The sequence below is a fragment of the Erythrolamprus reginae genome, chromosome 2, assembly GCF_031021105.1.
Source record: "Erythrolamprus reginae isolate rEryReg1 chromosome 2, rEryReg1.hap1, whole genome shotgun sequence".
In the NCBI taxonomy this organism is placed as follows: Eukaryota; Metazoa; Chordata; class Lepidosauria; order Squamata; family Dipsadidae; genus Erythrolamprus; species Erythrolamprus reginae.
The window spans coordinates 127,451,556-127,472,357 of NC_091951.1; the positions used below are offsets into that span (position 1 = coordinate 127,451,556).

The 20,802-nt window shown below is 39.0% G+C and overlaps 1 protein-coding gene across 1 annotated transcript in view; it reads right to left on the reverse strand.

Moving 5' to 3' along the window:
• Nucleotides 1-17,732: 17,732 nt before the first annotated feature.
• Nucleotides 17,733-20,802, reverse strand: part of FBXO38 (F-box protein 38) — a 40,053-nt gene continuing 36,983 nt past the window's right edge. The window contains exons 19-22 of the mRNA XM_070739451.1: nucleotides 20,154-20,299; nucleotides 19,196-19,299; nucleotides 18,718-18,831; nucleotides 17,733-18,423 (exon numbers count right to left, since the gene is read on the reverse strand). Coding sequence (XP_070595552.1) covers nucleotides 18,245-18,423; nucleotides 18,718-18,831; nucleotides 19,196-19,299; nucleotides 20,154-20,299 — 543 coding nt within the window. The 3' untranslated portion in view covers nucleotides 17,733-18,244. The remainder of the gene's footprint in view (nucleotides 18,424-18,717; nucleotides 18,832-19,195; nucleotides 19,300-20,153; nucleotides 20,300-20,802) is intronic.

Here is a 20,802-nt window from a genome sequence, read left to right on the forward strand (position 1 = left end):
TTGAAATCTTGTTTAATTTTAGTGAAATTCCATAAAAGAAAAATTTCACAGGTCTACAAAAAATATTTTTTATAATCATCACAGTTGACCTTGTACTTTTATGAATCATTTCCGTATATAGTTTTTCTGTAGCAACTATAGTTTCTGCGAAGCAGCATCATTATTATAAGGTATAGGAAATATACTGGCGACATTAAGAAAACAGTAATCTACATATCAGAAAAAATGCTTGACCTTAGCAAAACAGTTTTTATTGAACCAAAATAATTTCACATGTAAAATAGAAACCAAAATATAAGCAAAAATTAAAAGTGCTTGACATTGACATTGATACGATTTTTCAGGGTTGTCCCTATATAATCTGCCATCATTGAGTCATTCAAAAAACCCTGGTAGCAGTGTTCCATTACTATTAAATTATGATGAAACCACTTGCTATGTTCATTGCTTACATCCACAAGATTTGGAGGGAAGAAATTTAAATGTGAATGCAAAAACTGCATTTTCAGAGACATGCGACATCCAAGACACTGATATGCATTTAGCAGTTCCTCAACATCTTCAACATATTCTGGAGATTTATTTTTTTCCTAAGAAGTTTTCACAGATCCATTTAAAGCTTTTCCAAGCTCTCAATTCTTTATCATTTAGAGTTCCTTCAAACACATCATCTCTCAAGCTCTCTGATGTGAGGACCAACAAATATCCCTTCCTTCAGTTTTGCTGGTGAAATGGTGGATAATTTCTGTGAAATGTACTGGAACCCTTGTGAATTTGTCTTTGCCATGTCTTTCACAAAGTTTTAATCAATCCCAACTTTATATGTAGTGGAGGAAGAAAGATTTTTGTTGGAGCAACTAAAGGATTATGCTGTACATTGTGTCTACCTGGAGCATAGATGTTTCTCTGTCCCCAATCACATAATACTCTACTGTATTTCTACTGTCCCATAAACACAAGAAACAACAATATTTTGTGAAACCTCCTTGCATTCCCATTAGCAGACCAATCAGACCAATATTCCATTAATAATGCTTACATTGTATAGCGTCCAAAACAATTGACAGATATTCATAACCTTCCTTTAGATGACATGAGTAAGCAATAGGGAATTATAGTGATGAATGTCTTTCAAGCAAAAAAGAAACTTAATTCATAGTTTATAGTTTTCACTATCTTTGGAAAAGTTGGGTGTGAGAGAAGGTTGGACAAATAAGGGAAATGTTTGTTCCATTTATCTATTTCCTTGTATTTCATCTTTTCAAAGATCTTCAAAGAAAGGCCATAGCAAAACCCCTGCTTGAGGCTTAAACAATTAGTTTCTGTGGATGGGATTCATCTAAAATCAATTCCTTGCTAACTTCTGGACCTTTGAGATAAGAACAGTACAATTCCTGCCCTCCAGCATTGTGAGAGAAGGCAGAAGATCCATATTGCTGTAATATGAAGCCACCTTCTAGCGGTCTGGCTTTTTGCTTTCAAAAATGAAAAAGATGAAAGAGAGACAGATGATCTCACTATATTGACTGTACCTTTAGATGTCCTGTTTACTCTTTCTAGGTTTGTAAGCCTCCATATAAAACAGTAAAGCAATGAAGATCCATAAATCAGGCGTTATGAAAAGATATTATGCTGTAAGCTCTACAGTGATAAATGAGTTTGGAAGGGATCCTGTAAATGCTTTATTTACAGGATCCCTTCCTGTAAATAAAGTAGATTATTTAAACTAGTTATAATAAAGTAGAAATAAATGTATTTCTTACTTTTAGTCATCATATTTTTAGTTATATAGCATATAAAAAATAATAGTATCTTACAACTTTATAAAATTAAACCTCCCCCCCCCCACAAGTAATAAACTGATTACATTTAAAACAATGTTTTAAAGGGATATGGGGATTTGCTTAGATTTTCATGATTCCTGAAATCTGGGTTTTATTTTTAGGTAGCTATTACCATTTTGCTTTTGATGGTATAGATTAATATTTTCGCTTCAAAATGGCAACTATAGAAATTTGCAACTTGACTGCCATCTTGTCCAGACTGGAGGCAAATTCTGGTTGTTAGGGTTAAAATTAGTGCACTAACCATAGTGGTGCAGAATTATAATAGTGCAGAAGTGGTGCAGAACCATTTTTGTGCACCAGTATCTGTTCTGTCCAGGTGGGTCATCGATCAGAAGCAAAAGCCACACATACATACACAAAGGAAAATATACTGCTCAAAAAATAAAGGGAACGCTTAAACAACATAATATAACTCCAAGTAAATCAAACTTCTGTGAAATCAAATAGTCCACCTAGGAAGCAACACTGATTGACAATCAATTTCACATTCAACTTTGTACAGAACAAAGTATTTAATTAGAATGTTTCATTCATTAAGATCTAGGATGTGTTATTTGAATGTTCCCTTTATTTTTTTAAGCAGTATATTAAAAAAAGTATATTGCTTACAAAATGTTCAGGTAAATAATATTTAATAGTTCTAACTCTAAATTAGTCCATTCTGGCCAGGTTCACAGCTTAATGTCTCTGAAATAAGAATAGGTCTGGGCCAGAAGCCAAAAACTCATTAGGATTTTCCTTTGAAGTGATTCTGTCATTCAACCAGACTTATATTTCACCCTAGCCGTTCAGACAATGCAGATTGCATGGTTTAGAGCAGGGGTCCCCAAACGTTTTACACAGGGGGCCGGTTCACTGTCCCTTGGACTGTTGGAGGGCTGGAGTATAAAAAAAATAGTATGAACAAATCCCTATGCACACTGCACATACCTTATTTTAAAGTAAAAAAACAAAATGGTAACGTATTATTTACAGGGGGGAGAAGAAGTCTGAAATTCATATATGTTTATGTTTTGTTTTTAATTTTCTTTTGTTAACATATGATTGGCTATGCAAGGTTTTCTTGGTTTATAGAAAAATGTATAAAGAAAGAAGGAAGCACTTTGGCATAATGATTAATAAGTTAGAAATATAATTGGTGTTGCACTTTTTGAAGGAACATTAAGGAGGGAATTTAATTAAAAGAAAAGTATGTACCTGGATGACAACATTAGAAAAAAAACTTTTGCAACTTTTTTGATGATTGATATTAGTTACTAACAAAATACCGCATTTTGTTCATGGAAAATTAGATGGTACACTGTATTGTTTGAATGTATGTTGAGAGGAATTTTTTTTTAAGGTTTAGCTCAAAAAATTTAGCAAAAAAAATATCTCTTTCTTTCTCTCTCACTCTCTCTCTCTTGCTTTCTTTCTCTCTCACTCTATCTCTCTTGTTTTCTCTCTCTCTCTCTTTGTCTCTCTCTCTCTCTCTTGCTTTCTTTCTCTCCCTTGCTCTCTGTCTCTTGCTCTGTCTCTCTCTCTCTTTTTCTCACTTCCTTCCTCTTTCTTTCTTTCTAGCTCTCTGTCTCTTGCTCTGTCTATTGCTCTCTCTCTCTTTCTCTCTCTCCCTTTCTTCTCTCTCTCTCTCCCCGTCAGTGGCGAGTACCTGTACTGCCTCTCTCACCTGCTTCCGAGGTGGTCCAAGCAGAAGAACAGCGCGCTTAGTCGATCCATTGGTGGCACCGGGGTGAACGCTCCCATTGCCAGCCTGCCATGCACCTGGGGGGGGGGAGAGTCTCTCCCAACAAACTGCAACCAAGAGGCTCGGTGTTGGGAGCAGCCGCTGCTCCTTCTCCTCCTCCCACCGCCCCTGTTGGGGAGCAACAAGGAAAGTGTGGAGACTGGCAAAGGCTTTTGTTATTCTAGCCTGCCTGGGGGGGGAGGCTCAATAGTGGCCCATCTGTGGCAGGCAAGGGATGGCTGCAGCTCCCTTTCCTTCTCCCACCGCTTGTGTCTATTGCCGGTGCCACCCGCCAAGCCGGCGGCCGTCACCACAGGTTCCTCGGGCGGGAGTTGCCTCTGCCTCTGTCTCCACTCAGGGAGTCACCATGGTTGAGCTGAGTGAGAGGAAAAGGCACAGCAACCTTTGTCGCCCTCCGCACTTCCCTTGTAGCTCCCTGACCCCAACTCCAATGTCTGGCTCCTTTGTGCGGCCTTGGAAAAGGATGCACTGGGGGTTGTTTTTGTGTGCACGGCCTCGCACTTTAGAGGGAACACTGGCCAGGAGCACAGAATGCAGGAGCCTGTCACTCACCTGCGGGCCGGATACATGGCCTCAGTGGCCCGTATGCAGCCCGCAGGCTGTAGTTTGGGGATCTTTGAAGGCACTTTTAACTCTGGCTCACACATGGCCATGATTTTAGGAACATTGTTCACCACACCCGCTTCTCACAAGGCTGTCACTTATATAGTGACAAGGCATAGCCAAGTGTTCCATAGAGCTACTAAGCAAAGATCCTTTTTTTCTCAGATACTCCTGTTTGGACATAGTTCTCCTTGCTCTTCCGTCTAACATGAGTCCCTCCTCTATTTCATCTTCCTCTTCTGACTCACTGAATACCATAACTGGGTGTGCTACAGTCTCTGGTTGGTCCTCATTCTCTAACTCCTCATCACTCTCACTATCAGACTGAGGTGTCAAGAACACTGGCCTAGAATACCAATAGGCATCTGTCTCTTGATCCTCAAAATCCATGACCAGCTGAGCTGGACATGGACGGTCACAACAGTATCAATTTGTATAATCCAGTGACAGGGTTAAAGAACACTTCCAAATTCTGAACCTACTCTTTCCAGAGGAATGGAATCTATCCAGGGCAAGGTTCACCTCATTCCTCAGGCTCACTTTTCTCCTTGCTACTACCATCACTGGCTTGTCTGGATTTCATTTAAGCACCCCTCATTATAATGACTAGGATGCATCAGGATTATTGATGACTTTCTTGGAATTGGATGGAAAACAGTAGTTAAAATGGATAGCATAATTCCACTATAAAACTTCAAATGATCATCACAGACTGGGTAGTATGGTGACAAAATATAATTGTGGGATAAATTAAGTCAACAGCCTATGTGTTTGACCAATAATCCCCTATGACCCTGGAAGGGCCAGGGTCAACAAGATAGCCCAGATAGCCTAGAGAATGTCCTGAGAAATGATATTAACAGCTATGGAAATATCTAGAAAACTTATTTTTAGATATCATTATACACCAAAGGCTATATAATAATCACCAGCAGTTATGGCACAGTGGTTAGAGTGCAGTATCACAGGCTACTTCTGACTGCCAGCTACCTGCAATTTGGCAGTTCAAATCTCACCAGGGTCAAGGTTGACTCATCCTTCCATGTCAGTAAAATGAGGATCCATTATGTTGGGGGTAATAGTCTGACTCTTTTAACTGCTTAGAAAGATCTGTAAATCACTGTAAAGTGGTATATATGTCTAAGCGCTATTGCTATTTTCCCCTCCCCCTCATAGGTTGGCTTAACCATTTTGACTCCTAAAAGAATGAATCAATTTTATATTGCACCATACCTTGAGGAAGCACTTCTTTTACAGTACACCCGAAAAAGAGAATACTGTATATACAAATACTTTTCCTGGGTAAATATTTAGCAAACCTATTCCTGTTGAGAGATTTAAGAGGTCTCAAGTGTTATCTTCTTTCCTTGAATATTGGACATGTTTGTTTATTTGTTTATTTGTTTATTTATTTATTTATTTATTTATTTATTTATTTATTTATTTATTTATTTATTTATTTATTTATTTATTTATTTATTTATTTATTTATTTATTTATTTATTTATTGGATTTGTATGGCGCCCCTCTCCAGAGACTCGGGGCGGCTAACAGCGACAATAAAACAGTGTACAATAGTAATTTGGTATTGATGATTAAAAATCAATTAATATAAAAACCAAACATACATACATACATACCATGCATAGAATTGTAAAGGCCTAGGGGAAAAGAGAATCTCAATTCCCCCATGCCTGGCGGCAGAGGTGGGTTTTAAGTTGTTTACGAAAGGCAAGGAGGGTGGGGGCAGTTCTAATCTCTGGGGGGAGTTGGTTCCAGAGGGCTGGGGCCACCACAGAGAAGGCTCTTCCCCTGGGTCCCGCCAGGCGACATTGCTTAGTTGACGGGACCCGGAGAAGATCCACTCTGTGGGACCTAACTGGTCGCTGGGATTCATGCAGCAGAAGGCGGTCCCTTAGGTAATCTGGTCCGGTGCCATGAAGGGCTTTATAGGTCATAACCAACACTTTGAATTGTGACCGGAAACTGATCGGCAACCAATGCAGACTGCGGAGTGTTGGTGTAACATGGGCATATTTGGGAAAGCCCATGATTGCTCTCGCAGCTGCATTCTGCACGATCTGAAGTTTCCGAACATTTTTCAAAGGTAGCCCCATGTAGAGAGCGTTACAGTAGTCAAGCCTCGAGGTGATGAGGGCATGAGTGACTGTGAGCAGTGACTCCCGGTCCAAGTAGGGTCGCAACTGGTGCACAAGGCGAACCTGGGCAAACGTCCCCCTCGCCACAGCTGAAAGATGTTTCTCTAATGTCAGCTGTGGATCGAGGAGGACGCCCAAGTTGCGAACCTTCTCTGAGGGGGCCAGTGATTCTCCCCCCAGGGTAATGGATGGACAGATGGAGTTGTCCTTGGGAGGTAAGATCCACAGCCACTCCGTCTTGTCTGGGTTGAGTTTGAGCTTGTTGACACTCATCCAGGCCCTAACATCCTCCAGGCACCGGCCCATCACTTCCACTGCTTCGTTGGCTGCACATGGGGTGGAGATGTATAACTGGGTATCATCGGCGTATTGATGATACCTCACCCCATGCCCTTGGATGAGCTCACCTAGCGGTTTCATGTAGATATTAAATAGCAGGGGGGAGAGGACTGACCCCTGAGGCACCCCACAAGGGAGAGACCTAGAGGTCGACCTCTGATCCCCTACTAACACCGACTGCGACCGACCAGAGAGGTATGAGGAGAACCACTGAAGAACAGTGCCTCCCACTCCCAACCCCTCTAGTTGGTGCAGAAGGATACCATGGTCGATGGTATCGAAAGCCGCTGAGAGGTAAAGAAGCACCAGGACAGAGGACAAGTCCCTGTCCTGGGCCCGCCAGAGATCATCCATCAACGCGACCAAAGCAGTTTCTGTGCTGTAGCCGGGCCTGAATCCAGACTGCTGAGGACCTAGATAATCGGCTTCTTCCAAGGGCCGCTGGAGCTGAAGTGCCACCACCTTCTCAACAACCTTCCCCATAAAGGGAAGGTTGGAGACTGGACGGTAGTTATTGAGTATGGCTGGGTCCAGGGAAGGCTTCTTGAGGAGGGGGCGCACAAGTGCCTCCTTATAAGGAGCCGGAAAGGACCCACTTCCCAAAGAGGCATTGACAATCTCCCAGACCCAGCTCCGCGTCACCTCTCGACTGGCCGAAACCAACCAAGAGGGACATGGATCCAGTAGACACGTGGCGGAACACACAGCTCCAATGGCCTTGTCCACTTCCTTAGGTGTCACCAAGTCAAACCTCTCCCAGACAGATGGACAAAGACGTTTAGCCCCAGTCACCTCGACTGACTCGTTGTCAGTTGACTGTTTTACAATTGGAGTCGAGGTCCGCTTGAATCCGAGCAATTTTATTAGCGAAAAATGTGTTAAAATCCTCGGCACTACTCTGCAAGGGCTCCCGAACTCCCCCCTGGTTAAGAAGGGAGCGGGTTACCCTGAACAGAGCGGCCGGGTGGGATTCCGCTGATGCAATCAAGGTGGCATGATACGCGCATCTTGCTGCCTTGAGTGCCACTTTGTAAGTCATAATATGAGCTCTTACAAGTGTTCGATCGGATTCGGACTTACTCTTCCTCCATCGCTTCTCTAGACGTCTCTTCTGGCGTTTCAACTCCCGGAGCTCCTCGTTGAACCATGGAGCTCTACGGGGTCTAGTGCCGCGGAGAGGTTGCAGCGGTGCAATTCGGTCAAGGGCCTCCGCTGCAGCCTTGTTCCAGGCCTCAGCCAGAGACTCTGCCGAACTGTGGATGAGTGCATCTGGAAGAGCCCCAAGAGCCTTCTGAAAGCCTTCTGGATCCATCAGGCGCCTGGGGCGGAACAACTTAATCGGCCTCCCTGCGAGGGAGGATTGGAGCCAGGAAGTCAAGCCGCAGTAGAAAATGGTCTGACCATGACAAAGGCAATACTTCTAAGCCCCTTAATCTCAGACCATTACTCAGTTGCTCAGAGAGGAATACCATGTCGGGTGCATGCCCCCCCTTATGAGTCGGACCCTGCACTACTTGAGTCAGGTCCATTGCTGCCATGGTGGCCATGAACTCCTGTGCCAGCCCAGAGGATCCGCCGAGCGACGGCAGGTTGAGGACCCCCAAGACCATAAGCCTAGGGAACTTCACCGCCAGCCCGGCCACCTCCTCCAGCAGCACAGGCAGGGCTGTTGACACACAGCTGGGAGGCAGGTACGTGAGTAACAAGCCCACCTGAACCCCTAGGTCCAACTTCACCAGGAGGGACTCGCAACCCGCAATCTCTGGAGCAATGAGTCAACGCAGGCACAGGCTTTCCCTGGCTATAATAGCCACTCCTCCCCCCCTTCCCTGGGGTCGAGGCTGATGCCATATCCAAAACCCGGCTGGGCAGATTTCAGAGAGAGGAACTCCTCCCTCCGGGCCCAGCCAGGTTTTGGTCACACAAGCCAGGTCGGCCTCCTCATCCAGGATCAAATCCCGGATTAGGAGAGCTTTATTTACTACCGACCTGGCATTGAGTAGCAACAGCTTGAGCCCAGGGCCAGACTTACACTCATCACCAGTGCCTTGAGTTAAGCTCATGGAGCCGGAACAAGGGATCGTTATTAAGCAGCGATCCCTCCTTCCCCTGGAACGGCTAGCTCCATGGCTTCCGCCATATCTGCCTCTCCCCAGCAAGACCGGGATATTCTGACCCTCCGCCACCCCAGAGATAAGTGTTCCCCCACCTCCTGCCCTTCCAGTGTCAGGTGTGGCTGAAATTTCATTCATATCATATTCATTCATTTCATACATATTATAATCCCACCCACCCACCCTGTTCCATCTATCACCCCCTTCCCATTCATTTTCACTCACAATATTCCATTCATTCCAATAATTACTAACATAATCCCATTCATTCATACCATAAATACATTAATCCCTAAAAAATAGTTAAAAAATTAAAAATACATAATACATATACCAGAAATAAAAAAATAGCCTAAATGTACTAATTAATTATCAATTACTCTAAAACTAGTACTGGATGTCAAATTATTAAATATTTTTAAAGACCAAAATACAGGGGGGGGGGGAATCAGTTAAAAATCAATTAGTTAGCAGTTCTTAGATCATCAACAGCTAGGTGGCGCCAGACTCTGAGTCAATTAAGTTCTGGAAAAAGTCCAGCATAAATGTCCAAGTCTTTAAATAATGAGTCCCTGGGGGAAAGAAAGATCTCTTTAGTGCCGTCCGTTGCCACCGCCTGGCACTCCCAGTTCGTAAATTGTGTCTCAAATTATTATTAACTCGGACTCCTGCGTCTCTACAGCTCCCCCGGCTCTCGGTGTTCACTCCGGTCACCCTGTGATAGTTACTGTTCTTACTGGACAACAACTCCAGTTCTCCACACTCTCCTCTCACCGCGATCCCGCACAGTCTCTCAGTAATGTTGAACAGCCTCAGAACAGCTCCTCGCCCTCTCCTCAGCCTCGGCCATCCTTCTCTCTCTGCAGTAACCTCCTTTCCCTTGATAATGACAGTCCCCTTGGTAATTACAGCTCTAGTATAATCCTTCACTCCGACGGCTCCAACAGTCCCTCCAATGCCAGGCACCCCCACCATTTGGCGCCACAGCCTCCCAGGTCTGTCTGTTTGTCAGTCTTGGTCTTAAGGCCCAGCTCTCACTCTCTGCTACTCGTTTGCTTGCGGTGGCCACATGATTAAATGGTGGCCGCCATTTTCTGAATCCCAGCTGATCGAGTTCGGCAGCGAAGGGATGATCAGGAATGCCACGGGGAGCTAAAGCACATAGCATACAGCTCTTCCGAGGCATACAGGTCTTTTCTCTGGCTTGATCTTACAGCCCAGTTCTCAGTCTCTGTCCCTTGATCAGTAGCGGCAGTTTACGGCGGTTGCAGAATTAGATGGCAGCCGCCATTTTCCGAGTTACAGCTGATCGAGTTCCGATGTCTTCATTATAAATAGTGTTATTTTCTCTCAGACCATTATATTTCACACTGCTTATCTTGAAGTTTAAAAAATTTACCACAGGAGGCTGAGCATCCATGGGACACAATGGGACAGAATAGTATTATAGAAAACACAAACAAGGTGTTTCTATCTTTTCATTATTTTCAATTTCAAACCCTTCAATAATTTTCTTCTACTATTTGTTATGTCTTTTGAAGTCTCCACTGTATTTCCTTCATAAGGTCTTCTCTTTTTATGGTCTCTTCTCTTAGATTCCGCTGGATCTACTCACTTCTTAACAAGGCGGCCTGTTCTTCAATTCCTTCCTAATTCAGGCCTCACCTTGAGGGGCCCTAATTGAGGAAGAACTGCCTTGCAATATTGCATTTTCTGGGGGTGGGTGGGTAGGTATCCTTTTAGTCGTATGCTGCTTACTGAAATTTCAAAGACAGAGATACTATTAATATTTCAGGCAAACACTGAGAACTTGACAGTTTTCTCAACCAAGATGTCTAGAGGGAAGGGTATTTCTTAGGTAAGTACTTCTTAATGAAATAATTGGTTTCCTTGAACAGAGCTTTTTCATTATCTTCCCCCTTTGATTACTAATTCTTCAAAATATGCCAGTGAAAGGGTTCAGGAAGAAAAGGAATGGATACCTACTAAATGGATTACAGGGAATAGAATAATCTGAGAATATAGTTGAGGTAATATATCACAAAATATCTAAACATTTTGGAAGACAGTTCTCATAAGCAAGCTTAAAAGAGCATGACAGAGGATATACTGTATAAATTAAATATTTTTAGAAATACACATCAATCCACCCACCCACCTAATTGTCTGATTGGCAGTACAACAAAACTTTGATTTAACCAACTCCATTTAGTAGTCTTTGGCTGCAGTGAAGCAAATTTCCATCTGGACATCTCTTGAAATAATGGACAAATTACTGAATAGGAAGAAGTCCACACGAGGTACTGAAATATATGATAATTTATCTTAATTTTAAAGTATTGTGTCATTTTTATCTTTATTATGTAAATGACACTAATGGCAGGAAATGATGTAATTTGCATCAATTGTATAATGGTGCCATTGTACAGATAGCATAAATTTCCATGATGATATACTTCTGTATTCACCCTAAACGATCTATTCACTGTAGTGTAAGTTTTCACTGTAGTGTTTTACGAAGTTGGCTCCAATGATAGACAACTATTAAATGCATAGCATGCAAGCTCCAACAATTTTTTATTTTTATAAGTTGCCAAAATTGCAGGCGAGCAATTTATATAATCTAATACACATTACTTAAATAAGTAACGCCTGCATAGTCATTGCTAGCAGATAGTTGATAAAACAAAACTTTGACAAATATTATGGCTTTTATACTATACAAGCAAAAAAAAAGTTAATATACTGATGAGCAAGACTGTTACTTTATTTTTAGACCTTTTAGATCTGTAAAACAGCTACATCTAGTGGCTGAATTGTTTCTAGATTTGATTCCATAATTCTCTGATGGGGGGATTTAAATATGTGAAAAACAAAAAATAATGTTATCTAAAGCATCTTAAATAAGAGGATCTTAATCACTTTAATAATAAATTTATGTGACTGACCCTTTCAAAATATTGGGATGATTTATAGAGTTCACTACTTAGAATGGAAGTAAGCATGCATAAGATGTGGAATATCGTGAACACAAGAATCCCTAAAATAAAGTCTAGGTTGATTTTAGAACATCAAAGGATTGTTGGGTGGTCATTAGCAGCCCATCTCAAATGGTTAACATTGGGAGGGAGAAGACTTCAGGTTGAATCAGTTGTTTTCTTGTACTTGTTAAAGTGTAATCTAGACAATTTTGCCAATTGTTTTCAACGCTAGGTAAAAGGACATGTTTTAATAAGAGGAAAATTTATTTTAATACGATTGGAGCTTGACTAGATATTTAGGAGAAGGCATAATCAATAAATTTGGTGGGTTAGCTTATATCCTGTGCTAAGGAGATAAAATTCATAATTATTTGGCTACTATAAAAAATATCTGAAGATATTAGACTCGTCTTTAATAGAAATAAATGCAAATTTTTCATTTAGGGAAAATGTTGCATGCATGGATATAGAATGGACAACATACATATATGAAAGATTATTATATTGTATTATTAACCAAATTGTTTTAGCAAAATCTTATAGATGTAAATATGAGTATGAATCTGCAGTGTAAACATTGCTAAAATAGACTCTTAGCAGGCCACAGAAAACATATTGAAGCTGTTATTTCTTTCAAAGGAAATGCTATAAAGCACTGGTTGAAAGTATGTCCAAACCTCTATAACTGCCATACTTCACTTTTTGAAAAAAAATTCAGAGGAATAAAAAAACAGTATACATCAAAAGTTACTTTGTATCATGTAGAGGTTTTGTTTGCTGAAAAATTTATTGAAGCGTATCATTTGGCTAGAGATCCATAAACCTTTGCATGCAATTATTGTTTTCTGAAAATAATGGATGATCAAACAACAGAATGCACCTACGGTAAGTTGTTTCCTTGACTATTTGGGTTAGTTTTGTGTTTTGATTGATTAGGCCTTCCACTTTTTCTTTTTCACCAAGGTTTATAAGATAATTGCATTTGAAATAGAATAAAAGAAACAGTGTTGGCAGCACATTTAGCCCAATGTTCATATGCACCTTCAAGCTCTTCTACGGTCATGTTTAAAATATGTTGATGAAGAAATTATAGTTATAGATTTTTTTTTATCTGGCAAGACAGATAAAGTACATATTGTGGAACCTCAAATAGCAAGGCTGGAGAATGATTTTAAAAAGGGTGCTTTCATGGATATATACAAGCCAACTGAATAAATTAAAGGAAAAATACAAATGATAAACCATTATAATGGCCTGGAAAACATTTTAATAGCCCTACAAAAGGGGCTTGTTTTGGTGATGATGTAACTTGTATGGATGGCTAAATTAATGCTAATTAAATTCTCTAACTAAAGAAAAACAATATATACACTTATAGTTAATTTAAACCTTTATAGACTACCTTGCATAAAATGGCACAAAATGCATTTGTGTGTGTACAGTGGTACCTAAGAACGCCTCTACTTATGAACTTTTCTAGATGAGAACCGGGTGTTCAAGATTTTTTTGCCCCTTCTCAAGAACTATTTTCCACTTACAAACCTGAGCCTCCGAAACTGTAACCGGAAAAGGCAGGGAGAAGACTCCGGGGGGGCTCTCTAGGAATCTCCTGGCAGGAAACAGGGCCAGAAAAGGCAGGGAGAAGCCTCCGGGGGGCCTCTATAGGAATCTTCTGGGAGTAAACAGGGCTAGAAAAGGCAGGGAGAACACTTCATGGAGCCTCTCTAGGAATCTCCCGGGAGAAAACAGGGCCTCTACCCTCCCTGTGGTTTCCTCAAAACTGTTGGAAGTAAAAGGTTGGAATATAAGGTCGGTTTATGTGATCAAATTTAAAATAACTTTTTCCACAGTGTTCTGCTAACACTTTAAGTCTGTTTCCAGGATTGAGAAGTGGATACTTTATGGACTTGCTTTTGGATAAAAGATAAGTTTCTCTTCTAGACCTGTTTAAGAATTATATTTAGTCCATTAATTTTCTTGGATCAATAAAATGGAAGATATATTAAAGCATCAAGTGAAGAGCAATTACTGTTGAAGCAAATATAAAGAGTTTCAGCATTTGGACAAAGTGTCAATACTAAAACCACCAGCAATCACAACAGAATCAAAATACAACTATATACGATCCCATGCATGATCTGTAATGTTTATCAGCTATCATTTGCTTTTCTTGCAATTGTTCAGAGATACAGTTTTCAAAAAGTTTAATATCAAAATTATTAATAATCTCAAAATCCAAAGATCATTGCTTTTACGGTACATCCAACTCTACTCCAGGAAATCAGGATCTGTTGATGTTCATATTACTTCAAGACTTTACTCTAGTGAACTGAAAATGAACTATAAGCTGGTTTCATTTTTTAACATTTTATCTTTTGTCCTAATTTATTTATTTATTTATTTTATTTTATTATTTGGATTTGTATGCCGCCCCTCTCCGAAAACTCGGGGCGGCATACAAATAATTCGTTTGCAAAGTTCATTTTGTTGGCTATTCTCCAAGTTCTTTTAGGCTGTTTTCTGTGACTGCTTTATCAACTGTTCTCTATTCCTATCCATTAAATGAGTGATATCATTTGGAGTGATTTTTCCTAACAAGCTTCCTCTTACAGGTAGCTACATAGAATTATACAAAAAAATAATAATTCTAATATTATATCTGCTCCATCTGTTCCTTCAGGTTCCTTGCCTGAGAGCTGGCAAACAACATTTTAACTGGGGAGAGATTGTGTATAGAATCATCAAGGAACAACTGTCAACCTACAAAGACTTTCAATTTTGGTAATAAACTAAAAAAAGTTGTTTAACCCATCTGTTCCTGAAAATCTTAAATAGAGGCAATTTTTAAAACATTTGGTTCTCTAAATGCCGCATTACCTGATTTTCTATACTTTTATAGTTCTTTCTAGGTAAACTTATGAACATTTAAAATACAATCGTGCTACATCACTTGCTCTTAAGAAATGTTACCATCTTTTTCCAATTAAGGTGGAACCAGTTCTGTCCCAGTGACGAGCCCCCCAGGAAATAGCCCTTACACACTGATTTTACAAGATTTAAGCATTTAATTCTAACATTTTATGAACAGTGAGGTTTGGATTTAAAGGTTCAGCAGCAAAATCAGGAAATAAGTTTTTTCGGTGCCAGCTGCCAAATATTGTTCCCACAATGGGCCAACAGAAACCAAAATAAACAGATCACTTATTTGATCACAGATCTCACCCAGGGACTCACTCTAAGTTGGCAGGAAGCCCGGAGATAATTAGTCCAACTTGCCAGTTTGTAATTCATCATTGAAACAATATCCAAAGAGAGAAGTCCGAATGAACAGCTCGAACATAATGAAAGTTGACTTTCACACTGAAGTGTCACATGGCTAAGCCTTAAATAGTCTAAGGGTGTGGTAAATTGTACTACAGATCTATTCATACAGAGACTTCCTTTTGCTTAGTCACTCCTGCCTTCTGGCAGCTCTGCATGCCCTAGAATCAAGAAGAGGCTCCTCCTCTTCTCCTGAATCATTCATGTGCACCTTGGGAGGTGCAGAAGGCCCTGGTTGGCTTTCAGCCTCTGACACCACATCCTGACACCACATCCTCTCCAACCTCTTCGCTACCAGACTCAGGTGCCATATACATAGGCCTAGGGTACCGTGCCACAACCATCTCTCAATCCTTGGGATTCGTGACCAGCTGTGCAGGATGTCGACGGGCCACAGCAGGACCTTTCAAAGTGTAAAAGCTGGCTTAAGGAAAAGACACAACTACTTTTCAAAGAGCCTTACCTTCTTTGGTTCACATTATATTTGACATGAAGGGCAAGTATGAGGTATCCTTTGTACTGGAATTAGAGATTTTGACAACTTTATCACCTATATGTGTATCCATTTTTCTGTTGTAGTGCAATTTAATGGGGCAGGTTGGTATCTTAAATTGCAACTAGGCAATTGAGAGTATCATTCATTCATTCATAATGCGGTTATAACAAATTTTACATGTTCTTCAAAGGTATTATATGTTTTTATGGGATGTCCAGAGTTCTTATAGCCTGAAATGCTTCTCTATTTGCTTACTCCATTTCTGGTCTTATTTATTTCAAACAAATACAGATGAGGAGGAGGAAGAAGAAATAATCAGTTAACAAGTCTACCAATAGAGCTTTTGGGGAACATCTGAATATTTGAAGGTTGAGGAGTTCTGATAAGCAAACGACTTTATAAGTGACAATTATCCTTTTCAAAAATAAATAATATTAAAACATCTGTGGTTGGCTGGGCTTAAAAGACATTTCCTCTCTTCTATTACCAAAGCCAATGTATGAACACAAAGATGGACATTTACTAATGGAATAATAGAATGAAAATGTATCAAACATGAACTTAGGTCCAAGAGGCTTGAAAAGGAAATACCAATGATTTTATAATTTGAAATGGTTACTTCAGTCTTTCAAAGGTTACCATTGAAAAGTTAAACTTCAATGCTCTTTTAATTGCTCTTATAAAAAGCAAAATAGAAGTCAGATGACAACAGTATATGTATATGCTCTTGTGCAAACATTGACATTCACATTGAACACAACTCAACCACAGAGAAATATACATACAAATTCCTATTGTTTATACAATTAAAAAATACAAATAAAATGAAGCCAACTTTATCACAGGTCTTATTCTGTACTAATATAGAAGGTTATGCTTGACTATGCTTTTTATTTTTGCTTTTCATACCCTCTTCTTAGTGGCACTAATGAATGCAAAAAGTATAATTATTGCTTCAGACCAGCATGAAAAAGCAGAGAGCTAAGCTCTCTAGAGACATACATAATAGAAAAACACGATTGGACACCAATCACCATACATTTCCACTTGCTGAGCAGGAAACCTATTCATATCTAACTGCTATTAAGCAATGGATGCTTTATTTGAACTTTGATTATTTAACTTTCAGTGTCAATCTATTACTGGAGAGAACTGGTAATCTTGTTTTTGAAATGCTTGATTATACAACTAATTTAGCTCTCTCAAGGCCATCCAGAGAAGAAAGAAATATGTTGTCATTTTCAGAGTTCACAGCACAGCAAATAAACAATGGAATTAAAATGCAATTCTTCTTTTTGACTGTTCTTATAATAGAAATAAACATCATATTCATTAACATAATAAGAACAAATTCAACAAAATGTTAATCTATTTATTATATAGTAAAGTACTATAAACTTCAGATGAATTAAGTATCCTGACAGGAAAATAAATATTGGCAATATTATTTGGTTTATCTCACTTCTATGATACTAGTTATAAGCATACAAGTTATTAACCAAGATATTATTTTTTGAGACTTTTCAGTCCCTGTCAGAAGATGTTAAAAAGAATTATGATAGAAACATAGAAGATTGACGGCAGAAAAAGACCTCATGGTCCATCTAGTCTGCCCTTATACTATTTCCTGTATTTTATCTTAGGATGGATATATGTTTATCCCAGGCATATTTAAATTCAGTTAAATTCCAACCACATCTGCTGGAAGTTTGTTCCAAGCATGATACCAAATGAACTCATAAAAATGTTTTGTATTAATCCAATCAAATAGATGTAAAAAGTACCATTATATAATTCAGGTAATAGGAGCAGCCATACATAGAAAACTATGTAAATAGATCAGGTTTTTTTTAAAAAAAATGTACGTGCATCTTTCCTGAAAGTAAAACGTACTGAAGAAGAAAACTGCAACAGAGGATGTTCATTTACTAGTTTATTGCTTTTTACTTGCCTTGAACCCTCTATCCCACTTGTGCTTTCATTTGAACACTCAGACTGGATTTAATTTGGTTTCTGGGATAGCTTTCTGCAAATCATTTGCATGGCTCCTCTTTCCACTTCTGCCACTTATCACTGATTTAAAGTCTTCCAATTTCACTTCCCCTTGAAAAATGCACAAGACTCAAAGGATGTTCAATAGATTTACTCAGAATGGACTCTTAGATGCGTAAGGGGGGGAGTGCTGGGGTGGGAGGGGAGAAGGCACAGATTAAAAGACTCCTGGCTCTTGAACACAGCATATGTAGGGTTTTGCTTCTGGCAAACCAACAAAAATACTGCTATGAATTATATGAGCTAAGAAATTCAAATGTTTCGCCTTGCCATAATTAATTGCCTTCATTAAAATAAATTCTGAATTAATGTTTTAATTAATTAATTAATTAAATCTCATAATATAAACATATGAAATAAAGTCAACTTCATGAGGTTTTTTTTTTTATGTAGGGTCCTCAGTATTCACTGCAACTTCTCCTGATACATTCATTAGAGTTCCAATAGATGTTGGGGTAATCGTGAACCGCACACGTTCGAAGATTTCTCAGTGCACTCTACAGCAGTGGGTGAAATCCATCTGGTTTCTGTGCTGGCAATGCCAGTCACAACATAGGAAGGCCCGAGAGAGCTTGCAGCTGGATGCATTCAGATGTAATCGTCCTCTACTGGCTCTCCATTAACATCACAATAATGGATGAAGATAGCAACTACCCTCTGGAATACCCCTTTCTTCATCTGACGGAGTTCAGAGATCTCTTCACCTATCGTTTCCATGCAGATATCTGCCGACAGTTGTCCTTTTCTCCGGGGAGCATAAATAGTAGCTAATTTTAGATGCAAATAAAAAGATAATGGAAACAAATGCAATTGTCACTGGAAGGACAATTTAAAACAAATCCATAATAAATGCTACATCAGGCATAAACATTTGTATTTAACAATCTTTCATACAAAAATAGCTTTCCACTGAAAAATTAATAACATTATGATTTAAATTATTATGACATATATGGATATTCCCTGTAACTATATTACACTTTTGTTTAAAATGAAACTACATTACTGTATAATGCTTTAGGTTCCCTAGGTAAACACAGGATACTCAAATGTTTACTTACTCTTTTCATCATCTTCAAAATCATATCTTGCATAGCCATTAGGATCAGCAGTCCTCAGGGACCTCAACCATGGAAAATCAGTTATCATTGAATAGGGAGCCCCATCCACAACACCTACAATAGAATAGCCAGAAAATAGGTCTCTGAATTTCTTTTTTCAATTTAAATAAGCTTGTCTTGCCTACAACTGTTTTAGACATTTGTTGAAGCAGCATTCCTAAAATAATAGATATTTGGTTATTTGCAAGATATACACAACAGGATGGGAATTCTAGTTGCACATTATTTTTTAAATATAATTTACATTATTTTTTAAATATAATTTAACATTTACATATAAGTATAATTTAAAATTTAAATGTAATTTAAAATTTTAGAAAAAGCTTAAAGACGGAATGATTTTTTGTTGTCTAGCATATAGGCTATAATTTGAGAATCTTTTCCTAAGAAATTTTTATACTATTTTCAAGTTGCTTACCTTCCAGAGTATAAATATCTCTCCCCCACGGATATCTTGTATATTTTTTTAGATCATCTTCTGTCCGTGTGGCTTCAGGAAAGAATTCATATTTGATAAGCTCTCTGAAGGACCAAATGAAGAAAACATATAAAAATAAATGAGATATTTATCAAAATTAATCTGTTAAAATTACAAACAGGACTTTCCCAAACTGACACTCTGTATCTTTTTTCAATTTTCTATTTTTCTCAACCTTACTCCATAGGTAAAATATAAGCTGAAAGAATTATTAATATAGATATCTATTCATTCACAAATACACACAAACTCTACATGTATGCATGAATGTATGTATCTACTGGCTCTTCACCCAGGGCTTTGGCAAGGAAGTGTGAGATCTCTCATTTAATTATGCAGGACACATTTTATATTTATCTTTTTTATTTTATTGATTTGATTGTAATTTAATTGCTATAAGGTGCTCAGAGTCATTGCAAGTTGTGAAGCATACAAGTTTAAATAATAATACTATTACCACTACTATTCTTTCTAAAACTTCCAAAGAACAGAATCTTTCAAAAGATATCTGACTTTAAAGACTTCCATTAATATTTCAGTCTCCTTCTACCTAAGCCATATCAGACTGTTTTATTCGAAAAAAATCAATGCCATCAATCTGAAGCTGGAAGCATAGTTCCCTCTAAGCTGAGCAGTGAGCAATCGCTCACTTAAAAATCATCATCAACTCAGAGTTTTCCAAACCTGCCCAGAAGCCGAGAGGGAAATTTTATTATTATGTCTGTGCCGCCCAGTCCCGAAGGGACTGCCGCTCAGACACTATACTTTTCCGCCCACCTCCAAAAAAAATTAGAGAGAACACTGGCTGGAAGTCTTCTATCCTATTCAATTCTGAGGAATGCGTGTGCTCACAAACACAAATGTTTGGTGATAAAGAGCACATGGTTAGCTGACTTACTGATTTATATTTGCTATTGTGTCCATCCAGCTGCGAATCCGGACTTTATTGCGAACATTTGGAGGATTACTGAATTCATGAATGACACAGATATGATATGGATAAGGACCACTAAATATTTTTTGCTCAAGAGTCAACGTGTCAACCTGTAAAATGGGGAACAACATGCTTGTAACAACAGAAAATAGCAAAATACATTTCTGCAATCAGATAATATGAGTAATTTTCACCATAAGAATACTTTTGAAGATTTCTGAATCTCTTTTACTAAACATGGTATAAACATCCCTGTTATATGAACAATAGATTTATGTGACATTACCACCACCCCCAACCCCCAACCCCACTCTATGATTCTCTATTTTATTACTGATCTGATTTCCTCCAATAGAGCATGTTCATGGAGAAAAAAATGTTTATTTAAAAGCTATGTGCCCATTTTGGGTACTGTATTTTTTGGAGTATAAGACATAACTCTCCCCCTCCCCCTAAAAGAGGCTGAAACTTTGGGTGCATCTTATACTCTAACTATAGTTTTTTCAAAGCTTTTTTTTTCCAGCCCCAACGAGATGCTAACAATCTTCTCGGCTCTTCACAGCTTGCAAGCTTGTTTTCATTGCTACTCCCTCCTAAGAAGTTTTTTTTTCCA